This window comes from Notolepis coatsorum (assembly GCF_963971535.1).
Source record: "Notolepis coatsorum genome assembly, chromosome: 14".
In the NCBI taxonomy this organism is placed as follows: Eukaryota; Metazoa; Chordata; class Actinopteri; order Aulopiformes; family Paralepididae; genus Notolepis; species Notolepis coatsorum.
The window spans coordinates 20,003,813-20,027,174 of record NC_140178.1 but is presented as its reverse complement, the minus strand read 5'-3'; the positions used below and the strand labels follow the sequence as shown (position 1 = coordinate 20,027,174).

The 23,362-nt window shown below is 40.8% G+C and overlaps 1 protein-coding gene across 1 annotated transcript; it reads left to right on the top strand.

The window, feature by feature from the left end:
* Positions 1–546: 546 nt before the first annotated feature.
* On the top strand, positions 547–15,384 carry eci1 (enoyl-CoA delta isomerase 1). The gene is made up of 7 exons (XM_084328800.1): positions 547–651; positions 1,960–2,085; positions 6,706–6,833; positions 10,302–10,448; positions 11,754–11,875; positions 13,400–13,578; positions 14,455–15,384. Exons 1-7 carry the CDS (start codon positions 609–611, stop codon positions 14,619–14,621), a joined length of 912 nt encoding a protein of 303 aa, XP_084184926.1. The 5' UTR covers positions 547–608; the 3' UTR covers positions 14,622–15,384.
* The last annotated feature ends 7,978 nt before the right edge of the window (positions 15,385–23,362 follow it).

The following is a 23,362-nucleotide window of genomic DNA, read 5'->3' as shown; positions in this document are numbered from 1 at the left end:
TGTATGCACTTTCTACATTGCACTACTTTTATTGTCTTTTATACCTATTATTCTTATGTCTGCACTTTATGCATTGCTTTTATTCTGTCAACTGTATGCAAATGTTTATGTCTATGTTCATGTTATGCTATATTTCACTCCCACCCACCCACCCCCTCCTAATGTACTCTCTGTCAGGATCTATGGGTAACAGTACTGTATATTTGCATATCATATATGTCACAAATGTAACAGTACTATATCTGTATGTCATGTATGTCCCTGACCCTGTGTCATAAATGTCATGATGTCATGTTGTGTATGTGTCATAAATGTCAATATGAATTGAAAATGGGGGACCCTGATGGAAACAAGACAAACGTCTTTCTCAGGTCTGCATCCCCTTAACAATTGTATGTATTGAGCCGTACTGTATTGTACCCATTCTGCAATCTGTTAAATAAAGTTTTCATTCATTCATTCATTCATTCATTCATGTTTTTGAGTCCATCCTTCTGCATCCAATCACAATACGACGATGTGATTCTTGGCCCCGCCTCCCTCTCTGTCTCCTCCCCGACGCGGAAGTGGCTGTGTGGCTACAGTCAGTGTCAACTTGACGCGACAAGATGGCAAATGCATTGAGGAATTCTGCAAAGTTTGGCTTCTCAGGTGCGTGTGCTTATCTGGAGAAAATGTAAGGGCAATTTGGGCAAGTGCATTGATGTAGTCGTTCAATGTCGTAACATCTTAAAATAACAGCTGGTCAGCCAGCTAGCTGTGCGCTAACTTAGTTAGCCACCTCCCCCTGCAGTGCTGCCCCATTATTTTCAGAAACTGGAACAAAGGTCATTTTGTAATCTGTGTGCTTTATCTATGCCCCCTAAGTATGCCAGTTCAGTTTGTGCACATATGGACAGTGGACTTGATTATATAGAGTAGATTGACTGTAAAACAATATTATATGCGTGTCTAGCCTGTGTTAAGCTACTACTGCAATAATAGGCTTGCTACAACGTTGAATAGGAAATGAGACCTTTCGGCTTGACTTTTAAAGTTCCTTTATCAAGCGTTATTGCCTGAACACAAACATAATCAATAGCACGATTAATGCACACTCACTGCAGCCCAGTGAGCTGGAGTTAGGGCTGGAGTTAGTGTGTTTTAAGTGGTTAGTGTTAATACTGCTTTTGGTTTGATATTAAAAAGATGAATATGAGGCTATTTCAAAATTATGTTAATCTAAAATGAAGTTGTTTTTCTCCATTCCTGAACATTGCTTTTTGAAGATACAATCTGCAATATTATCTGCAGTGGCGTTAGAAAAGTTAAGCTTCGCTGTACTGCTGTCTCAGTCAGGATGTGACTGTACATGTCTGTGTCCTTATATGACTATATGACCTAACATCATCAGGGGGGAGAAAAGCTATTGTGGTGTTTTGTGGCACAATATTTTGTATAATTATCAGTAGGCCTATATATTGTCCAGCCCTACCTACATAGGGTGATTGTCCAGCCCTACATAGGGTGACTCTCTCAGGCGGCATGGTAGTGCAGTGGTTAACACTGTCGTCGCCTCACAGCTAGAAGGTCCTGGGTTCGATTCCCCCTTGGTGACCAGGTTTCTGCGTTGCCAGGTACCCAGGTGGAGTATCTACCTGGCCTTTCCGTGTGGAGTTTGCATGTTCTCCCTGTGCTCAAAAAAGATAAACCCAATGGAAAACCATGCAGAACAGATGGCTAACACAGACAAAGACGGACAGGAGTACTTGGATTGGTGCCCGCCTGCCCGGGCACGGCCCATATCTGCTCCTGGCTGCCCTTGGGGGGGGGGGGGGACGACGACGACGACTGCAGAGAGACATTTCATCTGCGACTCAATGCCTGTGTGTGTGTGTTCCTGTGTTTTGCCCATCTCGCATGTGTGTGTGTTAATCTGCATGACAAATAAAGACCTCTTCTCTGTGTGTTCTGCTGCAGGTCTCCTGTCTCAGCTGTCCTCTCCCAGCAGACATGGCATGGTGTGTGTGTCTCCCTACCTCCTCTCTCAGAGAAGGAACAACGCTACCTCTTCCAAGATCAAGGTGGATTTTGACGGCAGCACAGGTAAGGTGCAGTATGTGCTTATAATGATGAATTAGGTTGACTATATACTAGGGCTGGCCAAAATGCTTCAAAGCATTCACTCCCATGGTAATTGTTGCTAAAATTAATATTCAATTTTATTTTTTTATTTTTTACCACTCCAAAAATGTCCCTGCATCAGCATGACAATTAGCTTATAGAAATAATAATCCAACATTAATTTTGAAAAGCAGTTATCAGACAAGGATATTTAGTCGGGAGAACTTACTTTCAGAAAATCTACCTACCACATTTACCCACGCCGCATTGGAACTATGCGCACAGGTTTTTGGTTTTTGGTGGATTATTCCAAGGCCCAACAAATGGTAATCGGGATATTACATTTTTACCACAAATATTATAATTTGAACAGAGATTCGATAAGAACTGGATTCGATAAGCAGAACCAGAACCCAAATCTATAAAATCCAAAGGATACCCAGCCCTCCTGGAAAAAAGTATGCGTCAATCCCTATGATGTTCTCAAATCAATGAGTAATCGTGTTTAATAATCGTGATTTCAATATCAATCAAAATAATTTTTTTTTTTATATATATATATAATTGAGCAGCCCTACAATCTGGTGACATGAATGGTTTAAATATTACTGAGTGAAGCAACAGGTTGTTTTTTAGATTGACCTGACTGCAATTCACTATGGATTTATATGTTGTCATGAGTTGCTAAATATTGGCTATATGTCTTTCAGTAAAAAGTTTGTACATTCTCGTTCCTCCCTCCTTCCCTCTCTCTGAATTTCTGAATGTAGTGGGTGTAAAATAACCTTGCACGGCAGCTGGCTTTGCGCGATCACGAGATCATGCGAGAATCCATCTGGTCAGGCTTCAGGTTATGAACTCGTTCAGACCAGTCCGCTTCCTTTGAGGAACTACTGGCGTCTACGGGCAAAGATATTCTGCCAGGGCTTTTTTCTTTAGGTGCCGGCCCTATTCCAAACAGTTTAAAAGGACGACTTCCCAGATGGTTTTGTGTCAAAGACCATCTGGCGGGTCAGGTTAGGGCAGGGGTCAGCAACCTTTACTATCAAAAGAGCCACTTTTCCCCCGTCCCACAAAATAAAATGCTCAGGGAGCCGCACAACCTATTTACCCTTAAAATGAAGATAACACGGTGTATAACGTTTTATATATACCCCACATTTAGCATAAAACGCCTGACAATTGCATACCCAAACTAATTTGCGATTTATTATACTTTATACTTATAGCACACAGTTTGTTGCATTTATCTGCCAGGGATTATTCTGATCTTAATCCCCTCTCTGCCACCACTATAAGTCTATGGAGATGTTCCCCTTCTTTGCAGGGCTATAACTTTTTAAATTGTATTGCTAAATTGACATTACTATGGCCCATTCAACGTCAAGTATCTATCGTTTAGGATGTAGCAACGTTCTACTTTTTCATTCACATATTCATACTAAAATACGGTCTAAAGTATAAATATGTTTTTATCGTTTTCTGCAGAACGTGATTTATAGCCCTAAATACATATATTAGATCATCAAATGTAGTTTGATACCGATTGACGTCATAATAAAACTTTCAATTGCACAAGGTCCTAAACGTCTTGCCTCATCATCTGCTGGTGACCGGGGGGGGGGGGGGGGGGGGTTTATAAGTCCGTGGCCCACGTTAAATCATTTATGTAGTATGGGCGATATATATCAGAGCAGATTATACGTTTAATAATAATCAAACACGCTGAAACTCACCGTGGCTTCCTCTGACCGTTGGGTGATCAGCGTGGAGCAGAAATATCTCTATTATGGGATGTTGATATAATTATGCGATCCATTTCCAGGTTGTATAATAGTATATACGTCCAAATCATGTTGTTTATCGAGTTATTGGCAACTGATCGCTGTCCAGTGTGTCGAGCTAGAGCACCACTTGCGGCGCGTCACTTCCTGTTTGGGCGATCCGCCGATCGGCCACCAGATGGCGCTCTTGAACCGTTGGAGAGTTGAGAGGAGATCAACAGGAGATCCCAAGTCTCCGTGGGTAAAATATCATTGCCATCACAGATTTTTGAAATATTGATCTCAAAGACGCCTTACTGTGTCATTGGCAGATTACGCATGGCGGAGAATGACGTGGGAACACGTCATTGGCGAATAAAGGGTTAATGGGATTATAAAGCAAAAAATATATATATTTTGACTTTTTAATTGCTGTTTTTACCTGTTATAACAAAGGAAAACCTCAAACTCTTATTAAGAGGAGACAAAACACTGGTGTCTGTAGACCGACTTTGAAATAAAACTCTGAACTATTCAGGTATATTTGAGTCCTTCCCTTATTTGTGGAACATTTATAAAATAAAAAGTAGTCCACTTTGAAAAAAGACTACCATGTGTAGACCTACTTTGAAATAAAACACAGACAAGGAGAAAAAACACTGGCATCTGTAGACCTACTTTGAAATAAAACCCTGAACTATGCAGCTCTATTAGAGTCAAGTCAAAGATTCAAAGATTTGTATTGCCATGTATGGACGAATCCACATTGGAATACAGGTACATGAGCAAAACACTGTGTAAACAGTACAGGAAAAATACGTAAAAACACAAACAGTATAAAAGGACAAATGCTAACATTTATATCGAACATCCCCTAAAAGTGCATATCATAATTAAAACAGCGCTTCCACAAACCTGACTAATAACACTAATAAAAACACAGAAAAAAATAGGATAAAAAACAAAAACTAGCCTTTGGTGTCATTCAGGCTCCGCACAGCACTGGGGAAAAAGCTCTTTGTAAACCGAGAGGTAGAGCATGTGATAGAGCGGTAACGTCTGCCCGAGGGTAGGGGGACAAAGAGGCCCGCGGCTGGGTGACCAGAGGGGTCGTTGATAATGCCAGAGGCACGGAAAGCAGCCTGGCACGGCACCATAGATCTCCTCTAGAGCTGGCAGGCTAGACCCGATTGTCTTGCGTGCAAGACGCACAATTCTATTCAGAGATTTCTTCTCCTGGTCTGTGATGTTACCAAACCATATTGTACAGGAGGAAGTAGGAACACTCTCGATCACACGGCGATAGTTGTGTAGAATCACCCTGTTATTTGTGAACTCTTTCAGTTTCCTGAGAAAGAAAAGACGTTGCTGGGACTTTTTAACAATGGTTCTGGTATTGGAGTGCCAGCTCAGGTCATTTGAAATAGGGACCCCAAGAAATTTAAAACTGCTCACCATCTCCACCTCTGAGCCATTTATGGTAATGGTAATCTATAAAATAAAAAGAGAAATATTTCGTTGTTCGCAAATTTCGCACCACATATTACTAAGGTAAGCCTTTTGTTGACTAAATATCTTAGTTGATGAAATATTTTTTCATTTCAGTGTCACAGTAAGAGAAAAAAAAAGTAAAAAAAAAAAATCTATTTATTTTTTGGGCCAGGGAGCCGCAGCTGATTGGCTAAAGAGCCGCATGCGGCCTCGAGGCCGCAGGTTGCCGACCCCTGGGTTAGGGGTAAGAGCTCACACAGCTACAAGCATTTTATTGATCCTCAAACTTTCTTTGCCTACGGTGCAGCCCCGGATTGTACATCCAGGTGACATTGCAAAAATCGAGGGTCTCTCAATTTCTAGCGCAAGAAGAGAGTGGTGCATGTTCACAAGTCTTGACTGAACTGTCAGGGCACAGAATTAGCATGTGAATTCTTGAAACACACTTTATATTTATTGGTAAAGGATTTGCACTACAACTCGTACACCTTACTGTAAATTGTACCTAAATTATACCTCATCCCATTTCTGCTTTGCACTATATACCGTAATTCCTCTAATAGTAACCAGGTCTCAAATACAAGCCGGGTCTCTATTAATGGCCGGGTGCGCTCTTGAGCTAAGCAATTATAAGCCGGCCTCCTAATACAAGCCGGGTTACTAATATACTGAGCTGCATACTGAGCTAGTTACTTGATTTCACTTTGAAAACGTTGAAATGACCAGTGACCACCTGTAATTGCACTGTTTACTATTTCATACAGTACTTGGTTTCAATAAATGAACCCAGTACATTTTACTGGGTTCAAACTGACACAAAATGTTGATTTATTCATTATGATCCGTTTGAAAATTTGAAATATAGGCCTCCCTCTTATACAGGCCTCCTCCTAATACAAGCCTGGTACCCGCTACAGTTGAAACAAATACAAGCCGGGGTTACTATTAGAGGAATTACGGTAGTATTGTATATTAGTATATTGCATAGTATATTGTATATTGTATGGTAACTCAGTTACTTCTAGTCTGCATCGAACATTGTACATATGTCTATACTGAACACTGTGACCTCCATTTTTACTTCTTAACATGCTACTTTATTTTATTTCATACTTATCTTGTCTAGCACAGTCTGGAGCGTAACAGTAAGAAGCATTTTGTATAAAAGTATTCTGTACTTCTGTATGACAACTATTAAAGAAACTTGAAACATTCCCCTTTTAAACGTGTTCCCATCTCTCTCTCTCCATCCATCCATTACCCTCTCTCTCTCTCTCTCTCTCTCTCTCTCTCTCTCTCTCTCTCTCTCTCTCTCTCTCTCTCTCTCTCTCTCTCTCTCTCTCTCCAGGTGTAGCTGTGATGCGACTGCAGAGTCCTCCAGTCAACAGTATGAGTCTAGACTTTCTGACGGAGTTCAGTATCAGCCTGGAGAAGCTAGAGATGGACAGGAGCTGCAGAGGCCTCATCATCACTTCGGTAGCGTCCAGCCTTGAGCTACACTAAGAGCTACACTAAGGGCTACACTAAGAGCTACACTAAGGGCTACACTAAGCGCTACACTAAGAGCTACACTAAAGGTGCTCCCATGGTCGAGCGGACCGTATGAGGAGCGGACTCCCGCGTGGACACTTTGAGCTTTCATAGTCAAGCGTACCTCCGCGGACCAATATCCTACATGTCTCGCGCCAGATTACAAAATCTTTCCCACGCTGTTCAACTTCTGTCATGTTGTCGTCATCCGATGTCAAAATAAAGAGTATGTTATCTCCGTTTCCAACTGGCAGTTTTACACACTTAGAAAAGCCATTCAAACATCTCAAGTTTCTTCAGATGATGAAAAAAGACAGCGCATTAGAAAATTGGAGCTTCGCACTTGGAGTCCGCTTTGAGTCCGTGCGGACCTCCGCGGAGTCCGCTCCGAGTATTGTCCGCTCGACTATGGGAGCACCTTAAGAGCTACACTAAGAGCTACACTAAGGGCTACACTAAGGGCTACACTAAGAGCTACACTAAGGGCTACACTAAGAGCTACACTAAGAGCTACACTAAGAGCTATACTAAGGGTAACTTACACTAAGAGCTACACTAAGACCTACACTAAGGGCTACACTAAGAGCTACACTAAGGGTTACACTAAGAGCTACACTAAGGGTTACACTAAGGGCTACACGACTAAGAGCTACACTAAGATCTACACTAAGAGCTACACTAAGAGCTACACTAAGGGCTACACTAAGAGCTACACTAAGAGCTACACTAAGAGCTACACTAAGAGCTACACTAAGAGCTACACTAAGGGCTACACTAAGAGCTACACTAAGGGCTACACTAAGCTACACTAAGGGCTACACGACTAAGAGCTACACTTAGGGCTGTCCTCGAGTAAAGAGCTACACTAAGCATTACACACACGTACACAGACATATAGTAAACACATGTGGTCTATAGTAATTATCTATAGCAGCGGTTCTCAAACTACGGGTCGCGACCCAAAGTGGGGTCGTGGGTAGGTAACAGTGGGTTGCGCATTGGCAAGTAAAAAAATTTTAACTATTTTTTGTTCTGGCAACATATTTTGGCTAAATATGCCTTGTTTTATAAATGTGTATTGATAACATAGTGCTGTAATTAAATGTTCTAATAAATATGCATGATCAAGTTCAACAGCGTGTGCTTTTATTTTGATATTCCTTAATTCCACGTTGAAATTACACGATACATTAAGTGTGGGGTCGCCAAAAGAAATCCTAAATAAAATGGGGTCGTGGTATAAAAAAGTTTGAGAACCCCTGATCTATAGCAGGATACAGTTCTATGTTCATGTACCCTAGTCTAATATGTAATGATCTATAGCAGGGGTGGCCAACCCGCGGCTCGCGAGCCGCATGCAGCTCTTTGCCCGTCAATGTGCGGCTACCCATCCATAAAAAAAAATATATATATATGTATTTTTTTAAACTTTTTTTTTAAACTTTTTTTTTTAATGTCACTCATTCCACAAGGACGTAGAATAAACATTTAAAAACATTTCTAAATGGTCCATTTGCATGTTCTTGGTATCTGAAATCTAGGGACATATATGGATCAGTGTCAGAAATAGTGTGTCTGTTACTAGGGCTTGAGTAAATTGTAATGCACCAAAGCAGAATATCAATTCTATTTAAAAAATATATATATATCTTTGACTGTGAATAACACCATGCTAAAATTGACCAGACCTGAAAAATCTAAGCAAATGAATAAAGGGAAGATGATTAAACAGAAGGTTTTGTAGATGCAGTACTGAATTCTGCCATCTTTTTTATAATGTAAATTTCTCCACCATTTTTCATCGTATTGCAACACCGTTTTTTGCAAGACGTTCACAGAAAGGTAGAGAAACTAACTGTGTTCAGGTTTGTGGGAGATAATCCCAAAAAATAAGAGAAATAAAAAAGTAAATCCAGAAGTCGGATGATTGACAGGGGCTGGTGTGAGCTGGGTAGGGTAGATTTTTGAAATTCGAAAGCCCTGAGTCTCTTCCTTCAAAAGACTACACTCACTTTTGGCGGTGCCACTTCCTCCTGTCAATATGCGCCGGTTTCCGACTCAATGCCCTGAGATTTCTATAATCTTATATTTCACTAATAACAGTTAAAATAATTGGTAAACAAACGTAATGCTGAAAATATACACTTTTACTGTATATCTCGGGCTTAAGAGGTTAACCCTGTGAGGCCCAAATTAAAAAGACATTAGCAACTTCAGAGGCCAGAGGGTGAGACCTATAAACACATGAAGGGTGCCGTGGCTGAAAAAAAAGGTTGAGAAACGCTGGTATATGGTGTGGCTCTTTGTGGTACCACAGTAATCTTTGTGGCTCTTAGTCTCTGACTGGTTGGCCACCCCTGATCTATAGGATACAGTTCTATGTGCATGTACCCCTGTCTAACACGTAATGATCTATAGCAGTGGTTCTCAACTGGTCTAGCCTCGGGACCCAACATTTTCCTTAGTCATTAAGTCGCGACCCAAATTTTTTAACCACTATGATTTATTTCAAACAATTTCTTTTTGCAGTAATACACAATCTTTCATGCACTGTTAAAAACATGAAATAAACACAAAAAAGTGCAACTAGGGCTAAAAACCCAATGAAATAAAATAATAATAAATAATATATGCTTCTTAGCAGATTTCTTAGCTTAACATAACAGACCTAAGTTTGGGGGAACTAATGGGATAACTGGGGTTGCAACAAAAGTGCAACTAGGGCTAAACGCCCAATGAAATAAAATAAAAATAATAATAATAATAATAATAATAATAATAATAATAAATAATTATGCTTCTTAGCAGACTTCTTAGCTTAACATAACAGACCTACAGTAAGTTTGGGGGAACTAATGGGATAACTGGGATTGCAACAAAAGTGCAACTAGGGCTAAAAACACAATGAAATAAAATAATAATAATAAATAACATATCCTTCTTAGCTTAACATCCCAGGGAACCAATGGGATAACTGACTGGGGATGTTGTTTGCTTCTGACAAGAGTCTCAAAGTCTGGGGTGATGGTAGACAAAGCAACTCTGAGGTTGTGCTCAATGTCCAATCTGTTTATCTGCTTTGTCTTCAGCTGGACCAGAGCTGAGAAGCCATTTTCACAAAGATAGGTAGTGCAAAAAAAAAAATGTAAACTTTTTTTTGCCTTTTTTTTTTACACACACATCCGCAACCCACTCAAAATGGCCCCGCGGCCCACTTTTGGTTCGCGACCCACCAGTTGAGAAACACTGATCTATAGGATACAGTTCTATGTGCATGTACTAATGTCTACCAGTACCATGTAATGATCTATAGGATACAGTTCTATGTGCATGTACCCCTGTCTACCACCATGTAATGAGGAGGTGAATCTGAGAGGTAGAATATATTAGTAATGTAGTGTGTCTTCCATGCAGTCTCTGCCCAAGGTGTTCTCAGCGGGTCTGGACATCATGGAGATGTACGGGAAGACTCCGGAGCGCTGTGGAGAGTTCTGGAAGGCTGTCCAGGAGATGTGGCTCAAACTCTACGGCTCCAACATGGTTACTATAGCAGCAATCAATGTAAGAGGTTTTAAGAGGAAGGTTTGCAGCTGTGTGTTTGCAGCTATGTGTGTTTGCACTGCAGCCCTGTGTGTTTGTAGCTGTGTGTGTTTGCAGCTGTGTTTGCAGCCCTGTGTGTTTGCAGCTGTGTGTGTTTGCAGCTGTGTTTGTAGCTGTGTGTTCGTAGGGTTTTTCACTACATATAAAATTGTAGGTAAAAAGGTGAATATATCCAATATATTTTGTATCTTGAATTTGTCTACAACTGAATCCTATGTGTCTGTTTCCTTTCAAGATTGATTTGCTCCTAGTATCCAAACACAAAGCCAAGGAACTGTGTGTGTGTGTTTGTGTGTGTGTGTGTCTCATAATAACACCCCAAGCCTGAGGCTCAAATGTGACTTTCTCTCCAATATGGTTATCATGCCAGCCATCAACATGGATCACAACACCTCATCTTTGAAATTTGACACATTTATGGCCATTTTCAGGAAAGACATTACAGTCGGGGCCTTTATGGAGTACCATGATATCTATCCAACCGCTTGTGGGAACAATGGAGTTCTGGTTATTAAACTCCAACTGAAGATCAAAACAACAACAAAAAGCTTGTATTCTTGTATTTAGTCAACAACCATGTAATTCTTTTTAAATCTTTTGACAGCGCATGTGTTTGCCAGTGTAAAATCAATCCAAATCACTTGGTGTGTGGATTTGATACAGGCTATGACAAGAACGTGCTCACACTCTCTGTTTAACTATGAATTAGGGCTGTCAGAACAACATTTTAATAAAAAAATATTTTAAAGTAAATGTTAGGTGAACTGAAAATCTATCTGGTTTATATCATACTGGTTCTTGTCCCTTTTGGGGGGGGGGGGGGGGAATTTGCCTGTAATTCAAGGCAATAAATGGGTGTTCCAAAGCACAGCCCAATGCCTAATGCCTAATTGTTGAGGCAGTTTGAGCAGGACAAGTCCAGCCGTTTATCAAGGACCAGACCCGGATTGTTCTTATCTCTGTAGTGTGGCCATCAGGCATCTCCTCCTCTCTTCATCACTCCCCTCGTCATCTCTGTTAAACATCTCCTCTCCTCTCTTCATCACTCCCCTCGTCATCTCTGTTAAACATCTCCTCTCCTCTCTTCATCACTCCCCTCGTCATCTCTGTTAAACACCACCTCTCCTCTCTTCATCACTCCTCATCATCTCTGTTAAACATCTCTTCATCTCTCCTCATCATCTCTGTTAAACATTTCTCCTCTCTTCATCACTCCCCTCATCATCTCTGTTAAACATCTCCTCCTCTTCATCACTCTGTTCACAGGGGTCCAGTCCTGCAGGTGGTTGTCTGATGTCCATAGGTTGTGACTACAGAATCATGGCTGAAAACCCTCGCTATCGCATCGGCCTCAACGAGACACAGCTCGGCATCGTAGCACCTTTCTGGTAAGGAATGATTGGGATTATTATGAAAACAGGGGCAGTTTATAGTTCTTAGTTTTAGTTTGTTTATCAGTTTATAGTCTATAGCTATTATCTATTTATACAGTTAGCATAGCATAGTTTTGTATAGGTAGAATATACTTTATGTTTACAAATCTACTACGTTTGAGGAGCCGGGAAAAACAAAACTGACAATAAAATAATCAGAATCTGAGTGGTTGTAGGAGTGATAATGATGATGATGATGATGATGATGATGATAGTGCTCTATATACAGTAAGCGTTCTAATTACTTCAGTTTACACCATAGTATATTTCAAAATAGGACTGGGCAATAATCAAATATTATTGTTCATCTATTAATGGGATAAAATTATGATATTCGGTTCTACATTAATCTAAATGGTGCATTTATATAGCAGCTTTTATCCAAAGTGCTTTACGATTTTGTTCCTCACATTCACACACCGACGGCAGGGGCAACCATGCAAGGTGCCAACCTGCTCATCGGGAGCAGTTAGGGGTTAAGTGTCTTGCTCAGGAGACTTCGACACGCTGCCGGGAGGAGCGGGAATCAAACCGGGAACCTTCCAATTACCAGATGACCGCTTTACCTCCTGAGCCACTGTCTCCCCTGTTGTCTAGATTAATTATAACAAGTGCAAGTTATGTTTCTCACAAAATGAGATCTGAAATATTTATGAGTATCATTAGAATTTATATCACATGTTATATTACCATTTAGTTTAATGTGATGAACGTCAATTGGATTATTTCCATGCTATTTAAAAAGAAAATATATATAAACAAAAATATTCATGTACATCGAGGAACACATCTACAAACATCCCATTACACAAATAAGTATGTGTAGTATTGTTTTGTTAATTATTGAAAACCTATTTTTTTGGGGTACATAACTATGAGAATTTGCCTCGGGTTGGCTGGTTGCGTGGGAGGGTTTGAATGCGTGTATGTGATTGTATTTAGTAAAACGAGTTAATAATAAGGACACACAGTATAGTATCATAGATGCAAAGCCTTCTCTCATAGATTGAACTGGTCATACACAAAGTGCCATGCATGTGAGCCGCCACTAGGGGGCATGGTGGCCAACTGTGTGTGAATTACTGAATGAATGACGCTTGAGTGAATGAATGAATGAATGAAAACTTTATTTAACAGATTGCAGAATGGGTACAATACAGTACGGCTCAATACATACAATTGAGATTCTCCCCTGAGCTTAAAACCGTGATCTCCAACCTTTGTCAATCAAGTTGTATGTGTTTTAATTGATTTGTTATCCTTACCTTTGTTGTCTTATTGTTATGAATTCATATGCCTTTTTGCTTATTTCTGTATGTACACTCGACGTGACTGTAATTGAGGGAAACCTCAGTTGCCTTTCGAGTTTAAATAAAGGTTTGAAAGGAAATTAATGAATGAGTTGGTGACACTGACGATCATAGAGGGCCTTTGCATCTAAACATTTATTTAATTTTTTTTTATTGAACCCATGTGCAGGTTTAAGGAGACCATGGTGAACACCGTGGGCCACCGGACAACGGAGATCGCCCTGGAACTGGGTCTGCTCTACAGCCCCCAAGAGGCCCTGAAGGTCGGCCTGGTAGACGAACTGGTAGCCGAGGACCAGGTTCTCACCACAGCCACCGAAACCATGGCCAAGTGGCTGGCCATACCAGGTAACGGGGCTGCGCAGTGAGAGCGTATATATAACATCGTCAGGTCTTCATGATATCTCTGAAGGTAGGACATGTGTGTTGTCGTGGACCCCGAAGACTCACTTTCTCACCACAGCCACTGAAACTATGGCCAGGGGCTCTCACGTTGAGCCTGGGCAGAGGCTTGTCACGCCGAGAGGAAGCTCTAGTTTCTTCTTGCTAGCTTGACTAATACCTGTAGAATAAAATAAAATACGCTCATACATGTTCAGGATCATTGGGATTATGTGTAAATTCTGTTCAGAGAACATTTGCCTTGCCTTTAAAGGAACACGCCAACATTATGGGAAATGCGAGTATCGTCTTCTCCAGAGTCAGACAAGAAAATGGAAACCGTTTTCCTCTCTGCGTTCGGTAACTGGCTGCAAGCTAGCCTAGCTTAGCACAAATGAATGGAAGCGGATACGGACTAGCACTAGCTTAGCTTAAAACTCAGGGAGAGGGTGTTTTTGGCCAACAGCTAGGCTAGTGCTAAGTTAGGCTAGCTTGCAGCCGGATAGCTTTCTACTGAACGCACGGAGAGGAAATTAAAGTTCAAGTTTGTATATTAATTGGTATCTATCTTCTTTAAGTTAAGTTGAACCTTTATTAATCCTCTTGGGCAAATAAATTCTCTGCATTTTTGACCCATCCTAACTATTTAGCAGCAGTGGGGCAGACACACAGTGTGGCGCCTGGGGACCAACTCCAGTTGTAATGCCAGTACCTTGGTACTGGGCCACGGCAGGAGTATTATATACCTAGCATTCATGTCTTTTTGGTCTCGTCTGACTCTGGAGAAGATGGTAAGCGCATAAGATAATTCTCACTCTCGCTTCCTTCCTTTGCCCCTTCCAGACCACGCCCGGCAGATCACCAAGTCCATGATGAGGAAGCAGACCATCGACAAGCTGGTGTCCAACAGAGAGGCTGACATACACAACTTCGTCAGCTTCATCACCAAAGACTCCATCCAGAAGTCCCTGCGCATGTACCTGGAGATGCTGAAGAAGAGGAAGGCATAGACACATGTGTGCACGCTAGGGATGGGTACCTTTCACATTTGAACCGATACCGGTACCCAACGGTACCTTTTTTCTGTACTTTAGTCTCAAGAAATGTAATTTACCTACCTCAGTCGTAAAAAAAAAAATCCAAACTTCAAATAACTACAATTTCGACAGTTTTCGGCTTGTCATTGCTCCGACTGCTTTGTTGTTGAATCAAGTCAAATCCTAGGTAAGCATATATTGTGCGTGTGAACGTTGACATGAAAAGAAAAAAAGTTAAAAAAAAATAATAATAAAAAATTTTTTTTTATTTTTTTTTCCGGTTTCTCACTTGATTCGATACTCGGTAGTACCGACGTGTTTCGGTTCGGTACCTCAAAAGTACCGAATTCGGTACCCATCCCTACATGCGCACACACACGCACACGCACACACACACACACACAGTCACTAGAAGGACTTATGACAATAACAGACATGGATACATACAGACAGACACACACACAGTCACTAGAAGGACTTATGACAATAACAGACATGGATACATATAGACACATACAGACACAGTCACTAGAAGGACTTATGACAATAACAGACATGGACACACACATACACACACATATACTGTACATGGACACACATTCAGACAGTAGAGGGCCTTTGTGACAATGCCTGTAAATGCATCCTTCTCTTTCTGTCTTATCTCTCTTGTTATTGTGGATATCGTCTCTGCTTGCCTTTCTCAAGCCATTGCAATTAAATAAAGAATTGACAGGGATTCGAGCAACTAGAATTATTTTTCACCTTATATTGAGTTTATACTTGGAGTTTTCATTCTCGACGCCGTGATCCATGTGAATGTAGACGGCTGGTTTTGCCGGCAGTGTTTTTTTTCCCTTCAACTGTTGTCTTTTACAGTCTACTAATTTCATCCACAGCACTTGTAAGTTTAGTTATTCTATCGACCATGTTACCCACATGTACCATGGTCCTACATAGATGCATTTCCTTACAGAGCAAACTACAGGGTTTCTGCTCCTGGAGCAGTTATGGGTTCAGTGTCATACTTTAGGATGGTAGATGTAATATCCTCCTGCCAGCCCACGGTTCACATCCTCCTCTCGGTGCCGGGGATTGAACCGGCGAGCTTTGGTTGACCCCTTTAGGCCACCTTGCCAACCTTTTTGTGAAACACACTGGAAGCGGACGCAGAATGGCCGGACGCACGAGGGATTTGTCGGCAAACGCACGAGCACTGTGTTTTTTAATGCATTCTGGAGTTGCTGTGAGTGAATGTCCCAGTGTGTTTCTGTGAAGTCTGCATCCGGCACACCGAGAGAATAGCCTCTACGTGGGTTTGATCCCGACCCCCATGCAAGCCATGCGCAGAGCTCCGTGCCCGGCTTGTCTGGTGTGGACAGCGAAGCGGGTTTATCTGCTTCTGCTTCCAGGGTGTTTCAGCTGTACGTTGAATTCAGCCGTGTCCATTTATCTTCACTATTGAGCATTTCTGTATTGTCACAGAGCCTGGTGGATTTGAGGGCAGATCTGAATGCTTCAAAGCTTCCATCGCTGTCATGGTAACCGGCACCAAAAGCTATTTTCTTTTTTTTCTCCACTACAAAAATAGCCTACACCAGCATAAGTAGCAGCATAAGACCATTTATTAACATTCATTTAGAAGCTTTGATTATTCACTGATAACTACGACTGGGGCTTTGAAGCTGAAAATAAGGTACTCGGGACAGCCCTAGTGTGGTTATTTTAACAATAGAGTGCCTAACCTATAAGACAGTACAGTACCTTCTGGTGCCTGAAAACGACACAGGAAAGTAACCTTGGGTGCAGCTCAATAGTCTAAAGTGACAAGTTCTCTTCATTATCTCTCTTATTATATTTTATGTCCACGTTTTATGTCCCTCATATGCTTTGATCGGAAATGTGATAATGGATTGATGTAATCTTATCCTATCCTAATTTATTTTCACCTTTCATTGTTTATATCGGGTGTTTTCAAACGTATTCAGCCCTGGTCCCAGGGTCTTGTGGTTCAGGCTTTACCGGGTCTCCGGTCATATGGGTAGTGGGTACTAGGGATGTGCATGACTGACCAAATATTATTATATTTGAAAATCCGACCCCCCCCCCCAAAAAAAATAAAGGGGAAGTGTTATTTTCTGTTTCAGTTTCAATTCAGTTCAAATGTTCAGTTTCAGTTAAATTCAGCTATTCTTTTTTTATTATTATTTTGAGCATTTTTACAGCTTTTTCTGGTCACGCACGACAGGACCAACAGAGGAGAGGGAGAATGGGAGGAGATGTGGGGAAGACATGCAGCAAATTATCCCCCGGGAGCGGGAGGCGAACCCGGGACGGCCGCGTAGGTGTGCGAGTCACTATGCGGGGCGCCCCCAGTTATTATTTTGAATAGAATTGATAATTAAAATCAAAGGGTATTGCACATAAATAGGCACTTCAGATAATCCTTCAGAACGTAACAATAATAATAACAGCATTACATTGGCCTATCAACCGGGTTTAATAAACAAACATAATTTTTTTTTTTATAATATATATCTTTTTAGACTGACATGTAAATCGAATGTGGAGACTGGCACGACTTTAAAAATTCTAACTCATCCTCCCTAGTGGGTACCCATATATGGTTTCAGTGGAATTATGTTGCTAGGGAACAGCTTGTACCCAAATTTATTTCCTGATGGCTACTGATATGAGCAAACTCTGCAACAGGAATTATGATCTCAAATCACTGAACACATTTCAGTTGTCCATGTCTTATTTGATAGCATATAGCAGGGCTATTCAACTAAATTGATCAGGGGGCCACATTGTCAGAAACCCAAGGGGCCAGGGGCCGGACTGCCACGGCGCCTCCCTGTGCTATGAATATATGTACACTTGACACAACACGCAACCACATTTTCACAACTTTTATTTAACTACATTGCAAAAGTAGTATACTTTTCAAAAAAAGTGCTTCATTTATGTGCCACATCTGCAACATCTCCTGCAAAAAGTGCTTAATTTATGACTGTGCAACAACTGCAACATCTCCTCTTCAACATTTCAATATAAAAATTAAATAAAAAACAAACAAGTGCATGATGTGCATCTGAACATTCTAACATCAACACTTGAACAAAAAAACACATTTATAGTGCAGCTGAGCTTATGAAAAAGTGCTTCATGTCTGTGCAGCAACAGCAAATCACAGCATCTTATTAGCACTTATTGTCCACTCTTAACTCTCAAACATCAGGGGGGGGGTGGGGGGCAGACAGGCCTAGCCTACATACACACATCTAATGAGAGATATTGCACTTCTTTGACTGGGCAATGGCAGAGAAAGAGGGTTCATAGGAAGTGAGGGCTACCCGCAAACTGATGCAAATGCTCATTTGTCAAGGAGGCACTGTTGCTTGTTTTAATGGCATTCATGTGAGAGAAACTGGAGCCAAACATTGTTAGCACAGATATTGCCAGTGTTTTTATTTTGGGGAATGTGTTGACATGAATACACTTTATCCAAAATGTTGTGGTGGATTCATTCTCAAGTGCCTGCTTCAGAGCAGATGATGCTTGCATGTAAATTATTTCAAGTTGCAGGAGACCTTCATCAATGTGAAGTGATGCAAGGAACTCTTGTCCTTTTGTGGAAATAGCAGCTACATTGGCAAATGGGTTGCTCACAAAATGCATCAATTCTCTGGGCATGTCAAATTCATCAAATCGACTTGCAAAGTTTTCCCTCAATTTATCAATGAAATCTGTCATTAATTGAGTGACTTTTGGCTCAATTGTGCGTGTGAACGTTGACATGAAAAAAAAAAAAGTAAAAAAAAATATATATATATATATATATTTTTTTTATTATCATGTAATCTTTTGCGGGCCGGTGATCCGGCCCGCGGGCCGCCAGTTGAATAGCCCTGGCATATAGGTTACACATTAAACTGGTTTTGGGTCAGTGCTCTGATTCTGTGATGTTTTGTGAATATAGGTCATTGTATTGTTCTCTTGCCCATTACATGGTGAAGGACATGTTTTGGTCTTTGATCTAAACTTTAAAGCTGCAATAATTATTTTCTGACCACTAGAGGGCAGCAAGGGGCAAGTAAACAAAACTTCTTTCCCCCTAAATGAAAGTCATCACATAATTAAAACTGCATTACTGGCAGCACAATATTTTTGTAACTAGGAGATTTGCTGATATGTTTTTTGTGTGGACGGATTACTATATCTCAATTACAATACATTAGTCTATTTGCCAACAATGAACCCGGAAATGTTGGAAGCACCAAACTTTTATGATAGATATGGATAGTATGGGTCACCAGCACTTAGAAACTGCCGGATGCTAAGTTGTACGTGATGGGCAACTTTTTTTATTTGCATAATTAGCTACATTTGCATAATCACCTAAATGGACAAATCTCGGAAACTACTTGATCAATTTCAACAATGTTGGAGTGGTTTTGGGGGTTATTCGGGATGCTGAATCCATTTATGAAGAGTTTCGGAATTGCAATATTTACTGGAATTTACCAAATTTCAATTTCAAGAGAAATTCTGCTGAATAATATTATGGGGAAACTTACTCCTTGGTTATCATAGACTCAGGTCTACTGTAAGCTTTAAGTCCCACATTAACAAGGTGACAAAAACATAGTACAACCATTTATAAATCAAAAGGATGCTGAAAAACGGACCCATGCCTTTATTCCAAGCCGACTGAAGAAAATACTTCAACTTATTCAACTCTCAGCTAGGCTATTACACTGGCTTCCGGTAACATTTAGAATTGATTTGATGGTCCTCCTCCTTATGTACAAAGCTCTAAATGGAAACAGACCAAGCTATATTGGCAATTTTCTTGTCAACTACATGCCCCCAAGAACACTACGATCATCTACTTCTATCATCTTGTATTTTTATTTTCTGCATTGCATTTATTCTGTCTATTTTATGCTCATTTGATGTATTCTAGTGTATGTTCTGCTGTGAAGCACTTTGGGCTGCAATTCTTGTATGGAATTTGTACAAATAACGTTTATTATTATTATTGCCATCTTTAGAGTTATTTGCTACCTCTATCTAGCAGGGCTAAAATGATTTGAAATGGTTTTGTTAACCCTCCTGGGCCCTATTCCCTGTACCTGGTTCAACTAAGTCGATCAAGATGTCATTATCCAGATTCAGTTAACCCGATGTTTGAAGCCGGGATTTTCCTGTTCCTCGAAGGTGGATTCAGTCTCGTTAACTCAAGCCAGACTTGAGACCCAGGATAAGTGCGCGCGGCCGCTCCAGTTGAAAAGCCAGCACTATCGATAGCAGAGATCCTGATTCTCTAGCGGCATTGATTGATTAATTGATTTAAAACTTTATTAACATATTGCAGTACGGCTCAATCGCCTCGCCGACAAGTTAAATGCGATATCTATAGGCTAATTTTAAGTCCCTCATTACATCAATCAATCAGATTATATTTCTTTAAACTTGCCTGCTGGATTGAATAATCAAATGAGATCTTGCTAGCGAAAATAATTAGTTAAACTGTTATACAGGATAACGATACGGCTCTCTTCCCATTGATTGATGTATGGTCGATCTTTTAATTATCTCCACTGTGGTCTAACGGGTTCTTCTTTTGACTTTCACGCAGACGACCGGGGTTCAAAACCTAGTCTTCCCCTTCTTTTTGCGATGTAGGAATAATTCAATTTGGTGCACGTTGAGAGCTATATGAAGAATGACATCCTCAATGCATGTAGATTTATAATATTTTAACTTAAAACCAGGCTACTTTGGCGTATAACCATTAATATTATATTCCAAAAAATTATATTGGAAACACGGGGTTTCGAACACCGGTTGCTGGGTTGCCAGGATTGAGCACTACCGCTGCGCCACTGTGCCAGATGGGATAAATTCATTGTTTATACATTAATGAACGAGAGACCCGTGTTTAGAATATTCTTTTTTTTTTAATGAAGTTTTATCTCTTTATCCTCATTCATTAATGTGACGTCAACGGCTCATTCAATTTCTCAAATCCGTCAAACAGCGCATCTCATCAGACATCTTAATCCCAGTTACAATTAAAATAACCACATAATGTGTACATCGCACCGAGCGAGCGCCACGGTATATATAACGTGCATTATTTAGGACAAAGTGAATTTAGTATCAGCATTTTGGGTCTATTTTACATTTCAAAAGCCCCCTCTGGAAGAATGGAGCACAACAACGTTATTCAGAATGGTAAAATGCAGATCGTAGACTGTGGGAATAATTTCAGGAAACGGGCTGTCACTTCTTTGCGGGGGCGTGGCGATGGTTCATCCAGCTAACTTGAACTCAAACCCTGCTTTCGACCAGGCTCAAACTTTTGGATCTGTTGTCATGGTGATTTGGACAATCCAGGTACGGGGAACCGGAAAGTCCGGCTTAAGTCAGACTTCACCAAAAGTTATCCGGCTAACTCAGTTATCCAGGTACGGGGAACGGGGCTATCCTCAAATTGACTTTACACTCTTTATCCTTGGGGACATTTTGACCCCAGCAGTTTAAACCTCCAGAAAATGATCATAATCAAAAGTGTTACCCAAATGTATGTTTCAGGTGCTTCATGTTACCTTGTTGATTACCTAAATAACCATTTAAATAAAACATTACCCCTACTCCCCCCCCCACCCACCCAATTATACATACATAATATATATTATGTTGTTCAAGTGGGGAGTGGGCCCATGATAACTTTCTGTTTTTGGAAAGTAACGTGTCTGCTTGTGGTTGAGAGTCAACAGGAGCATCTGCACTAAGGGTCTCATTCTCATCAGAGGAGGACGCCTCATAATCAGGGTCTCAGACACATTCTCTCCTATGTCACTTTCACCGTCAAATATCTGTGACAAAACTTCACTGGCAGAAAACCTTTTCTTCAAGGTAATTTTCAAATTAGAGTTTAGAAGGCTGCTATGCAAGCTATGTTTGCTCCTCCCCTATGTTGCGTAAAGTTTAGGTAGTCAAAAATCACAAATAACAATAAAAATACAGTCCGGGATATACATTCTAAAATATATACATTCTAAAATATACAGCCAAAAATATACAGTAAAATTTACAGTAATAAATGTAGAATTTTTTTTAATAAAAATGTTTAAGTGTATATGTAAAAATAAGAAGTCAAAAGTCCAGGAAGATTACCAGAGTTTGTACTGTCACTCTGTGGTGAGGCAGTGAGGCACAGTGATGCGTTGTATACTCCGATGGTTGTTGGAATTAAGGACTTCCTGTGCCGTTCAGTGTTGCATCTAGGGAGTCTTAGTCTAACACTGAACATGCTCCTTCTATCAGCCAAGTCTGTGTATAGCGTGTGGGAGGGGTTGTCCATGATGGAGTGGAGCTTAGCAAGGCTCTTCCTCTCTGACAGAGGAAGAGTCTAGCTCCACTCCCACCATGTTACTGGCCTTCCTGACCAGCTTAGCAAGGCTCTTCCTCTCTGACAGAGGAAGAGTCTAGCTCCACTCCCACCATGTTACTGGCCTTCCTGACCAGCTTATTTGTCACATATAAGGTACATGTACATTACAGTGAAATGCTTGGTTCTGTATGAGCCTCCTGAGATTGTGCTTCATACAGTAAAAAAGGTAAAAAGAATAAAGACCAAACACTATACAAAATATACAAACTAGTACAAGTACATAATGCAAACAAATGCAAAGATGAGTTAGAGAGGTAGTGCAAATCTTTTACTAATAAATAGATACAATATGGTGTAGTGTTAAAAAGTGTTTAAAGTGAATGTTAAAGGTGAGTGTTATTCCATACACATGGAATATGTATCTCGATACGATAGAGGGCACACATTGTGGAAACAAAGAACAATTTACCGCCTAATAGAGGCCTTGCACAGAGTGTTTAGAAGGCCCATTTTTCCTTGTTAGGGACCAAGCAGTGAGGCAGTGAGACAATGAGGAAACAGGAGTTGTAGATGAAAACTGGGTTTTTATTTACCCACAAGGTGCAAAACCATTGCAAACCAAGAATTTGATAACTAGGCCTATAGATGGGTTTCTCATCCACGTCAGCAAGGAGGCCAAAAGAAGTTGCCTTTGAGAACCAATGGTTCTCGAGCCGTAACGGCACATGGGACAGGAGCCTATCTCCTGTTTCCGTAGCGTGAGGCAGCTTGATGTGTACAAGTACACCCCTTGGACATGACGCTAGTATGTCGCAAGGACTTCCCCCCCAAACCAACCCTTGATGCTGAGTGTCAAGCAGGGAGGCTATGGGTACCATTTTTAAATAGTCTTTGGTATGGCTCGGCCGGGGCTTGAACTCCCAGCCTCCCGAACTCAGGGCAGATACTCTACCCACGAGGCCAAAAGGAACGTAATAATCCTGGTCAGAACAATGGGGCAGACTGTATAGAGGATACATTTACATTTAGTCATTTAGCTGACGCTTTTATCCAAAGCGACTTACAAGTTCTGTACGACAAGCCATCAGGAAGGGCACAACTCTATCAGCTGGGCAACAATGTTCATCAAAGTGTTGAGTGCTACAGTGTAGGTTAGTTTATTAGGACAAGTGCATGACAGTACGGTTAGTTAGGGTTAGATTTTTTTTTTTTTTTTTTTTTTTTTTTTTTTAATTCAGATAATGGTTGAAGAAGTGCGTCTTTAGTCGACGGCGAAAGATTGGACGTGATTCGGCTGTCCTAACTGGGGTGG